Source organism: Monopterus albus, unplaced genomic scaffold, assembly GCF_001952655.1.
Source record: "Monopterus albus unplaced genomic scaffold, M_albus_1.0 scaffold310.1, whole genome shotgun sequence".
NCBI classification, from domain to species: domain Eukaryota; kingdom Metazoa; phylum Chordata; class Actinopteri; order Synbranchiformes; family Synbranchidae; genus Monopterus; species Monopterus albus.
The window spans coordinates 190,302-201,948 of NW_018128190.1; the positions used below are offsets into that span (position 1 = coordinate 190,302).

The following is an 11,647-nucleotide window of genomic DNA, read 5'->3' on the forward strand; positions in this document are numbered from 1 at the left end:
TTTGAATTAAAGGCTTTACTGTCATGAACCTTCCGCTTTTAGCATTGTCTTCTGTCATTCATTCACCTCATTATATGATGTTAGGCCACACACATTTAGCATTGGGGGGCAGGGTGTATTACAGCCTTGATTTAGGGGGCAGTAATTCTATATGTGTTGCTGCTGCCACAGCGTTACTATCCAGGCCATATCTTGTTCCACAGAGCTTCATAATACCTGTACAAAGACGCCCGCCCAAGCATTAAGCAGCGGTGATGCAAAAGCATAGCCTGTTTCATTGTTTGTCAGTGAGCCCAGAGAAGACTGTGTAATAGAGATATGTTTACCAAGTTCATCCCATTATGTTTTGGAGGGCTCATTGTTGTTGCAATTGGGGTTTTGAAATTCAACTGCACTATGGTTGTTTAGCTGGTAATTCTGGGTGTTATGGTCACTTTTTATTAGCTCTGATGTCTATACAGAATTATTTGTGCTGGCATGCTCCTTATCTGTTTTATAGCCTGGTTTAAATGAATTTTGTAAAAGTGAAAAGGTGCCGCTAACTGATTTTTAGAATGCAGCTCTTTCAGCAGACAGGTAAATGTGACCTTTGTATCCGAATTACACATGCTAAGGTACCAGTGTAGGAGGAGTGATGACAGGTGAATGAGTCAGCAGCAACAAAGAGGGACACAAAATGAACTGGGCACACATCTAGTGTGGACTCTGAGTAGGCCACAGGCCCCAGAGTTGGCAGTCTAGAGCTTTCCCACATAACCTGGATGTGGAGGCTTGCACCTCCCTTATCCATAGAAACTAGTAGTGAGATTTAATCCATTGGGGACATTTTTAAAAAATACAAAGAATCTGCTAAGACTGCTGCACCTCTTGCATCACTTTTGCCACCCACACTGGCTTTCCTGTAGCATTTTCACTGAAGATTCCTTAACTCTCAAGTTTCCATAATTAGATGGAAAAATATCGAGCCCGCATCACTTGGTTTGCTTTTGTAGTTGAAAAATATGATTTTGTTTATATTGGCAACATTTGCTGGCGCAAAACAGGAAGGTATTTTGAATTTGCATAAACGCATGGGTTGTCTTGAGTCATACAGATGTGTTTATACAAGGACATGTTCCCTAAAAGGGTTATAACATTCTGAATTATAACTATACTTTCAGTTTTAAATTTTTTCCTATGTCTACATTTAACGTGAATTTTTTATTTATTTATTTATTTATTTTTTGAAAGCGATCGATCCTTGCTCAGAGGATAATCCTGCCCGCCCTGTCTCCTCGCCACCGGAGAGGAAACCTCTCCAAAACCCAAGCCTTTCTATATGCAGTGAAACTGCAAATAGAAACAACTGACCAAGGATAATTCCAATAAAACCCAAGTTTAAGTGTTTGGATACACTTTCACTCCCCTTTCCTGCGAGTTAGGCCCGCGCTATTCGACATTCCCAGTTCTCCCTGACTCTTCCAGGTACACGCCCTTTGACTTGTCATGGGGAAAAGTTTTAAGGAAAGAAAAAAAACGTAAATCACGGAAGAGATTCTGCAGTCCTACTAGTTTGGCAAGTTCTCTGGTCTCAAAGCAGCGTAGAAAGGCGGAGAAGAGGGTAGAAACTCAAATTTGCGCATATTTATACACCTCTTGTCCCGCAGAAGGTATATGGTGAGTTGACTGCGTCTTTTAAAAATGCTTTTAAGGTTCTCCTCCGTATAAGCAGTGTATTTGTTCATCGTTTTGCCACGTTTCGATATCTTGTTGCAAAAGCCATCCCATGAAACTGCGGCCGCGCTCTGACTGCAGGTCGGTTTCAGTGACTGCAGTTCTCAGAAGTTGTTAGGCTCGTGTTGCACTTTTAGAAGAGAGTAAATGTTCATACTTGCTGGCTTTTTTCCGCTTCGTTGTTCAACGCTTTTTCGATTTGATTTGCAGTATATAATTGCCATATGCTGTCTCTCCCCCCTTCGCCTCTCTCTCTCTCGGAAAAACATTTGATATTTTGATAGATCGGTTGTCAAAATGCCGATCAATTACAAGCAGCCTATCGAAAATTGGCATGATTCGAGGGGTGCTGAGGTGAAATGTAGTATATCCACTGGGCACCCGGATCGCGCGTAAAGGCGCGATTTTTGCGCAAAATCTACATTTTGCACACAATATGCTTTTAGTAAAGAGGCCCCCGGGAGTGATAGTTTGGCTTGCTGAGTGGATTTTCCTGGAACTGTGTTGTTTATGACAACTTTTTTCACTGTAGATTTTAATGTTTAAAAGTACTTGTGGTGGTAATGGTGGCGAGTCCTGGCAAACCTAACGTATGCCAGTTGTGTTGTGGCGTTCCAGCGTTCAGTTGTCTGTATTTTCAGACTTGGATTAAAGACAGCTACTGTACGCCTGCTCGCCGCAATTTACAGCCACAACCTAAGTTGTTCCTCTGTTAATATTTTATGCCACACGACCGGTAGCATTGTCATTACTCTGCGCCCATACCGTATCACATTCTCCCATTTGGAAACGCAACACTTGATCCCCTTCGGACTCTAGAGGGAAACGGGAGACCTATGGTTGTAGGCCTGCATATTAATTATTTGCACAGTTGTGTTTTTTGGCTTTAAAACCAAATACCGGGGATTAGTTTGTGTTCTGAGTGGGAGGAGTGATGCAACTCTTGAATTCATTTGTCGAAATTAGAGTAGGCAATACTACCTTAAGACAGGTCATTAAGTAAATAATAAAGAAATGTCGCTCCAAGAACAGAAGGCCTGTTTTATTTTTGAATAGGAAATGAAAGCCGTTAGGGCCTTTGTGTACTCAGACTATGAGGGTGTGTCAGTGCAGGAAGAAGTCCCCTAAAGTTCCTAGAAAATACGGGCTGTGTCTACAGTAAACTAACAAAAGATATGATAAAATAGGCCTAATGAGAGTTAAAAAAAAACAGTGTGTCAGATTAACCTGTTTATGAAGAAATACACATCATATTATTACTATTGTTCAGTGACAACGGTACTAATGATTAGATGAGATATGCTTACACGCTTGTGTCTGCACTGTGCTCATGTGGCTCCACAGTGGGTCAGACAGTTACGAGATCAGTAGTCACCATGTAACATTTAAGAGTGAAATGTTAGATTTTAATGGTCCTATGCTACAGTGTCAGAGCTCTCCTCTTACAGGTATATGACCTAGTTGGCCATATATGTTTGTGGTCACTGCTGTAGAGAAAATACTTGGCTGGAGTGTGCTTGAATGTGAAATTAATTTCAGTAAGTGAGATACAAATGACTACTAAGTTGTAACAGGGATTCACACTAGCTTGGACTCGGGCCTGTAAATTCCTAAGTGATCTCTACAGGTAGCATTGAATAGAATTCCTGCAAAGACGCATCAGCTACTGGCATGTTTTACACTTTGAGCAATGTCTGTATACATGACTGTCTCTTAAATTGTGTAACACCTAGTTTGATTGTTGAATATGTGTGTTTTTTAACAAGCAAGAATTCACTGTTGTGTAATGAAATACTGGTAATCAAATACATTTGGCCATGTGTGTTTGTGTGCAACAATATGAAGGCAGTGGCTTGGGAAGAAGAAAGGGCAGCAGAGTGAAAGCGAGGATGAGACCGTGACAGGCAAAGGAAGAGAGAGTGGCATTGAAAGAGAGAGGCAGGTACAGCTGGAGGAACATAGAAAGACATAGAGAAAGAGAGAGGAGCAGACAGGGGCCAGGTAATCCCTTAGGTAATGTGAAGCTCAGATCAGATGACCTATCAAAGATCAGAACTTCCATTGTACATCGCATCTTGTCTCTCAGTCAGCTTCCCTCTCACCATCTCAACGTGTCTTACGTCACCATCCTTTCCATACTGCAGAGCTAGACTCAACATCTGAAACGAAAGGCCTCACAAGGACATGAGGAGATTCTCTGTTTCATTTTCCACTGGATGCACCTATCACTTTAGTGTTTTCTGAATAAAACCATTCTACATCTTCTTCCCTTACACAGCATGCAACATCAGTTTAATCATTTTTGCCATGGTCATCTATCTATCTATCTATCTATCTGTTTGTCTGTCTGTCTATCTTTCTAACTAACTATTTCTTACCACTGTCTTGACCTTTCCCTTTTCCCAGAGAGAAGAGTCATGGAGGCTGCCATTCAGTCTGTGGTAAAGGTCTTCTTGAAGGCATCCAAAGGAAAGGAGAGTCTAGGAAGGAAAGAATTCCAGAGCCTCGTCAAGACCCAGCTCTGCAACATCCTGTCGGTTAGGAAAACTTCACTACCAACACTTTGCATTATGCAGCTGTTTTACAGAAAACCACACAGTAGAGTTTTGCATTGGCCAGTCTTAGCCTGTCCAGAATTTTAACATGAGTATTGTGGCCAAATCATGGTGTAATATACAGGAGATGTATGGAAAAAGTGGTCTGGTAGAGTGACATTCATCAGCATTATAACGTAAATAGAGCCACTGATAGAGGGTCATTTACTAATCATGTATGATGATTTCATGAGTGAGAGTCACCATCATACTAAAAGGTCTCATGGTTGTCTATGCCTACTACTAAGGACACAGACAGCAAAGAGGCGGTCAACAACATGGCCCAGAGCCTGGATGCCAACCAGGATGGCAAGGTTGCCTTCGAGGAGTTCATGAAGCTGGTCGGCTATCTGTCAACATCGCTCAGTGAGCAGCGTGTCCTTGCAGCAAAAGAGCCTTCCCAAAATGCTGCCTCTGCACAAGTGGCACAAAGTGCTCACAACAAAGAGGAGGAAAAACCAGAGGCAAAAGCAGAGGCAAAGGAGGAAGCAAAGCCAGAAGTAAAGGAAGAGGCAAAGCCTGGAGCAACTGCCGAAGTAAAGGTAGATGCAAATGCAGATAAAACAGCAGAAGTAAAGGTAGTGGTAAAGGCAGAGGGGGAGACACAGCCTCAGGCAGCAAATAAGGAGCCTGCAATAGTGGTGGTCCCAGCAGCAGGAGAAGCAGCAGCAGCATCAGCAACAGTTGAAATGGTCATAAAAGAAGAAAACAAGGTGGTGGAAACAGAAGTGGTGGTGGGAGCTGCAGAGAAGCTGGCTGCAGCTGTGGAGGCAGAGGTGGAGAAGACAGAGGAGGCAGCCTCATAGGGGACAATCCATTCCTTTACCAAAAAAAAAATACACATTTACATTCAACCCTACACAAAAAATGTCATTAACATTGCCAAAATAAGTTGGCAAACTACTAAAGGTAATTAAAACACACAACTTTAAAATGCAAATGATCAGTATAAATTCAAACACAACAAACCCAGCTCTGAAGAAACCCCATTCCCTACATATGAAAAATAATACATGTGAATGATATAAGAATTATTGCTTTGTACTTGTGTTTACCACTATGTTCACATTTACAGCATGTGCATCCCACTCTATAGCACATTTACCTCATTATGATGATGTACTATGATAGCATGCAGATATACACTATCATGTGCATGCATTATCCCTGTGAAAACTGCAAACACATTACCAAAGTTTCACTGTATGTTAAACACCACCACAGACAAAAGAGTTAGTTTAAATCCTGTCCTCTCCCCACGTGTCTTGACGGTTGTGTCACACATCTCCACATCATTCACTGTACAGTCCTCTAAGTCTGTGGTGAAGCATCACTATATAGCTTGCTAGGCACTAATGACCTGAAGGAATAGTTTGACATTTTGGGAAATACCTTTATTAGATTTCTTGCCAAAACATATGACAAACAACACCACTCCTATATCTGTCCATTGAATATGAAGCTACAGCAAGCAGTTAGCTCAGGTTAGCATAAAGAGTGGAAACAGGGAAACAACTGGCTTGGCTGTGTCTACATGTAGCAAAAACCACCTACTGGCACCCTCAAAGCTCACTAGTTAACATGTTATAGCTTAGCAGAAAACTATCGTTTATACTTTGGTTTTTGTATGGATTAAACAAACAAGATTTAATGTGTTAATTAGTGAACTCAAGAGCTGCTAGCAGGCAGTTTTTGATAGCCCTTCTTTTCTGTGTCTGTGCTTGCTAATCTAATCTAACTGGCTGCTGGATATGGCTACTGGACAGATGAGAGTGGTATCAGTCTTACCATCTAACCCTAACATGAATAAGTGCATTTTGAATTACTTTTGTAAACGCTGCATGAAAATCTGACAATAACACTATTATTTTATTTTTTTTACATTCTCATCTTTTAACCCACAATGCTATGACAATAAACAAATTGTTTTGCTGAAGATTTGCATTACTTCAGCTCATCTAAAATGTGTACTCAGTACCCCATCACACCCTCGCCCTCTCTCTTTCTAGTCTACTTTATGGGTCTCATTCCTTTTTTTCTGTAATTCCCAGAAAGGTTCACTTTATCTGCAGCCTGCATTATATTCTCCTCATTCATAATCATAATTATGGATTAGGACCTGGAAGATACAGCACATAGAATGTAGTCCCTTGGTAGTGGGCTGGTGACTGGAGAAGCAGGTCAAAGACGGTGTTCATGCAAACTAATCCACCTAGGTTAGAACTGGTGGAGAAGAACAAGATAACATACAGTTACGAGCAAAGAACCCCATAAACTGGTTCCCTGGTAGCACTGGATTGGAATGGCAGAAACCTTCTGGCTCACTTTAAAATTGCTCCTTGTTTCTTGCTGTTTTCCACTGGTTGTAGCCCCAGTTGCATGTTTATTTTTCAGTCACACCTGCATACAGTTTAAAGACACTGCTTGACTTGCAACTGGATCCTTGAGTGCCAGGCACTGGGAAACGACAGGATTAGGCATTTGATGAGTAACACACCCTGGGACACAAACAATAACATGAAAGTAATGCCAGGCTCCAGCGATCCTGCCCATCAGACAAGGTGGTGGTGTCGGAGGGATTGTTTCTTTTTAAGGAAAAAGAATACTGAGCCATATATATGAATCTATGTGGTGTAATCTTTTACAACAGGCTAATAATAAGATGTTGCATGCTATTAGAAACGTATTTGCTAAATATTACCATTGTATTACCATTATTGTGGCCATTTCTATGTTCTACATGGCCTCTTTATATTTAACTTCTTAACCTAATCCTTTCGTATTTGAACCACTATGGAGAGCACTTGAAAATGTAGTTCTTTGTCACATTAGATGCAATTTGTTAATTACAATTTAATGACTTGTAAAATGTTTCATCATCAATAACCATGCTATTTTATAGGTCTACCTGGCTAACAGCATAGTGCTTAAAGGTACACACTACCAACAACACTTGGTGCTGCCAGCTGCTTAGCAGCAAAATGGGCAAGACAAATAAACCTGAAGTCATGTGGTCACCCTGCCTCAGTGCAACACTCCCATTGTAAATAATCACTCATTAACACTCACACTCACGCCTTTATACTTAGAGTATGCTATGTTACTACTACTAAGAAACTTATTGGACATGTTCAGGCTATTTTATAGACTATATCATTATTTCTTTTATTGAAACCTACAGTATATACTTTTTGTATCCAGACATTTTCTAACATGGTACTTCCTTGAATAATGGAGACATATCACTCTCTTGCACCATCTGCAGTTGGCTTCCTGTTCAGCATGTACATTGGCCTTAGGCACTTAACCAAAGCGGGTTTTACCACTTTTATCCCTGTTAGATTAATTCATTTAAATGTGACCTCTGTGTTTTTTCTTTGCTCTCAATCATCATCATCAGCCAAATTATGGTAAGAAGAAACTGGATAAAGCAAAATTCACTTTACTGACATGTTCAAATTACTTGACTTGCACTGTCAACAGATTCCTGGATTTTGAGGGGACAGACCCAGATGGAACATCATCTGGAAATTATTTTATCACAGCCGATGCCTTATTTTAGCCTGTTTGGAATAGCAGAAGGACAGAGTGAACTATGAACATTTTCTTTTAAAGATTAAACTGTATGAATTGGCTGTTATGTTATTGTTCTGTAGTGTAAACCCCACCCAACCTTAACTCCATGTAGATTAAAAACATGCTGGAACCAAACACAGAGGGGATTTGCAGCAGGGTGTGTTTGCAGCCAGATTTTGATTGCCATACAATAAGTCTCATTCATTATGAGACAGTGGATCATGATAAAAGCCTGTGTTAAGAATTCTCCCAGTGGATTAAGTGTACATGCAAGTGTATGGATGTGCGTTTAAGGACATTTTGGTCTAAAATGTATGTGGTTTTGGGATCATTCCCAGGATATTGTGCAGGGTGTTATCATTGTGCATTGAAGAACTCTGTTTATTTCCTGCCAAGTTCTAGAGGGTGTGTGTGTTTTGCATTTGGACTCATTTTAGTCCATTGTCATGTCCAGGAAACTCCACTGTGCTAGTATTTTAACTTCGTATGTAATGCTGTATCATTTTTGCTCATTCTATCTGGTATGTGTAATGCCTAATAATGAATAAAACTGACAACATATTTTTTCTTTATGGCCTGCTATGTGCTTTGTTATTTGCAAGAATCCAATTGTCATGTGTGTAGCCCTTTCATGTGCATGTGTGTGTGATGGAGAAAGGAAGAGAGACATAGTATCTCCAAAGAAAGAGAGAAGGAGGAAAGAGAAACAGAAGCAGTACATGAGTAGGTGAAGGAGTTTCAGGGGAGGATGGGAGGAGGAGGTGGGAGAGGGGCAGATGATACTTAAGCCACTGGCAAACTCTCCCTGTCCATCTCTGCCTTGCCTCTGTCCTCTGCACCTCTTCAAAGACAAAATTGGCCCTCTATCAACACTCAGGTAAGACAGACAGCATGGAAGGGTTGCTTCACTGTACTTTCTCTTCAGTATCTAATGAAGGTTTCCTTGTAAAGAAGTATTTTATTAGCTGTGCAACTGCAGCATACAGTAGCCGAATTAACATTCTATAGAGTTATACAGGTACAACAAACAGAAGACTTTCTGTTTGCTTACTGTCGGTGTGTGTGAGCTTAGAGAAGAGCGAAACAAGTGAATCTGTGGGAGAGCAGTATTAATAAGAACTAATATAATGGGATTAAAATAGAATAACCTATGTATGAACAGCAGGTATAATTAGGATAGGGTATATCAGGATATACTAAATTTTTCTTACAAATTTTAACAAACATTGTTTGTCTCTCAACATGGCCATTTTTCTGTCATTAGCGTTACATAGTGCTTTTTTAAATACCATACTCAAGATTGTGTTACTGCCATCATGTTCATCTCCATGGTTTCCTATTTTAAAACTGTCAGTCAGTGAGATGGATGACCCCTCTAGATTTTCCAGTCAGTGAGCTTTGGTGTCCACTCACCCTCTCCTTTGTCTCCACTGCCCACAACTCTAACCTCTCCTGAACAATGATCTGCAGTGAGATAAGAGGCAATAACCAGTGAGTGACTTGCATCGCTGTCTCCTTTTGCAGTGGCCAATAGGGAATGAATTATGCAAAAGGAGACAGGTGGATTGACTGTGCTCCACTCCGTTTTGTTTTGGATTAGTTTCAAAATAATTCGTTAGACTTTCATTTTTTTATACGTAGATTTCTTAACTTTAAATTCATGCTTGAAGGTTTAATGTAATTAAGTCAGTGTGGAAGTGAATGAGTGCCCTCATCTTTATGCACAAACTGAAGTGGCACCACATGTTCCTCAACACCTTAGTTATTGAAGGTGATTATCAGATAAGTTTTGTGTTTCACTTCTGGTTTTAATTTTGAGCAATAAGGCTCTTACAGAGTCTATAGATGTAAAACATTTTCTGTAATGAAGCCACTTAACACTGATCCCACAGTGTTAAGTGTTACATGCATTACCAATTCAGCATACAAGAATGATAACCTGAGGACTCTCAGAACAGCTCGACCGTTCTGAAAGCTACCGTTTTTATGCATCATCTGAGGTGACATGATGTGTATGTACGTGTATTTTTTTACACACTGACCCCAAATGCATCACTGACAGTGACCTGTCTGTCTGTGTGTGCACAGTCTCTCCACGAATCCAGCACAAGGAACTCCAAGATGCCGGACACAATGTGTGTAAGCGTGTTTGAAAAACTTTTCCAAACCTACTCTCCATCTTTTCATCTAAACTTCTGCCATGTAAAACCCCGTAAAGGCACACACACAGTGATCACAATGCTCATACAGTAACTGGGGCAGTAACAGCCTCTTCACTATATGCCAAGGGTTATTTAACCTTTAGAAATGAGTAACACTCTCTGCTTTGGTTTCCTTCCATCCGTCCATCTGCCTGTCCAACTATCACTTTGTCTTGGAGGTGGCTTCACCCTTGACTGCTATGTGACCGCACATGCAGCTGGGGCTGGAGCCGGGCATTCTGTAACAGAGTCTGACCTTTTGACCTGATACCTTTTCCAGCATGTCCAAGGAGCCCAGTTCCGACCTGGAGAGTGCCATGCAGATGCTCATAAAGACCTTCCACAAGTATTCAGGGAAGGAGGGTGACAAGTACACGCTGAGTAGGGGTGAACTGAAGGAGCTGCTAATTGAGGAGCTGGGGAGCTACTTAGGGGTAAGAGAAGGCATGTGTGATGAGGCAAATATGTGGCTGTACGCTAACACACTAATGCAGTTTGAAACTATGTGACACACGAGCGAAGGTATGTGCTCAGACACTCAAGATGGAGAAAGCCTATGCAGTGATGTATGGCTACACACTCACATAGCAGAGAACACATTCTTAACTGTGTCTTTCTTGTTTCCCACTGACAGAACTCCAAAGATAGTGAAGCAGTTGAGAAAGTGATGAATGACTTGGATGCTAACAACGACGGGGAAGTGGACTTCACCGAGTTCATCATTCTAATGGGCGCCCTCACGGTCGCCTGCAATGACTTCTTCCTGGAGTTCAAGACAGATGACAACCCAAAAGGCGAGTCGGCGGCGAAGAAATGAATCAGCGCAAGAGAGACAGGGGAAGAAATGTGGAGGGGGAGGGGGGTTGGAAAGAGGACAAGGGGAAAGAACTGTAAATCAGGAGTGACAGAAGACAGGATTGTGATGGCTTTTTGTCTTATGCAATCTGTAAACACTACGGCAAATAGTTTGGAGGTTCACGGAACATTGGACATGAAGCAAGAGTAGTCTTCCCTCTGCAAATGTTTTTCATACCGCAGCTTATCCAGAACTAGTTATGCTGTTCTCAAAAACAGCTAGTACCTTTACATACAGAAGGACAAGGTGTATTTATTTCAACTTCTTTCAGCTCAGATTAAGCTGTTTCTTGTGTATTCTGAATAAGGCACTGGAAAACACACAGCAGGGTGTTTGAACATTTCTTGCACATGAATAATTTGTGAATAGATATGAATTAACAGATCGTTGTATTACCTAACTGTATGCACTCTGTGTTGGAAAACAGAATATGATTTATCCCCTTTCTTGTGCTTATTTTGTAATCTTTTTTGGTATTAACCAATGCATTATTCAAAACAATAAATATAGCATTTAACCAACTATTAATTGTGGCTTGTGTGGGTCCATATACTTAAAAATCCTTCAGGTTTTATTCATCATTGTGGCTGAAATATTGCACCTGGAAATCAAGTTGAATGGGTCAAAGAGAAACAATGTCAGCAAGCAGTGAGTGTGTGTTAGTGTTTGAGCAGCAATGTATGTGTATTGGGGATTCCCACAGCTCG

The 11,647-nt window shown here is 40.9% G+C and overlaps 2 protein-coding genes across 2 annotated transcripts; both read left to right on the plus strand.

The window, feature by feature from the left end:
* Positions 1–1,514: 1,514 nt before the first annotated feature.
* Positions 1,515–8,432, plus strand: s100u (S100 calcium binding protein U). Its single transcript, XM_020623816.1, has 3 exons — positions 1,515–1,656; positions 4,120–4,250; positions 4,556–8,432. Exons 2-3 carry the CDS (start codon positions 4,131–4,133, stop codon positions 5,111–5,113), a joined length of 678 nt encoding a protein of 225 aa, XP_020479472.1. The 5' UTR covers positions 1,515–1,656; positions 4,120–4,130; the 3' UTR covers positions 5,114–8,432.
* A 285-nt stretch (positions 8,433–8,717) lies between these two features.
* s100s (S100 calcium binding protein S) lies at positions 8,718–10,901 on the plus strand. The gene is made up of 4 exons (XM_020623817.1): positions 8,718–8,760; positions 9,972–10,018; positions 10,365–10,518; positions 10,719–10,901. The coding sequence occupies exons 2-4, from the start codon at positions 10,005–10,007 to the stop codon at positions 10,899–10,901; spliced, it is 351 nt and encodes a 116-aa protein (XP_020479473.1). The 5' UTR covers positions 8,718–8,760; positions 9,972–10,004.
* Positions 10,902–11,647: the final 746 nt, after the last annotated feature.

Coding starts and splice junctions, on each gene's coding strand:
- s100u (XM_020623816.1), top strand. CDS start 4,131: ATGGAGGCTGCCATTCAGTCTGTGGTAAAGGTCTTCTTGAAGGCATCC. Junction 4,251..4,555: donor AGCTCTGCAACATCCTGTCG/GTTAGGAAAACT, acceptor CCTACTACTAAG/GACACAGACAGCAAAGAGGC.
- s100s (XM_020623817.1), top strand. Junction 10,519..10,718: donor AGCTGGGGAGCTACTTAGGG/GTAAGAGAAGGC, acceptor TCCCACTGACAG/AACTCCAAAGATAGTGAAGC.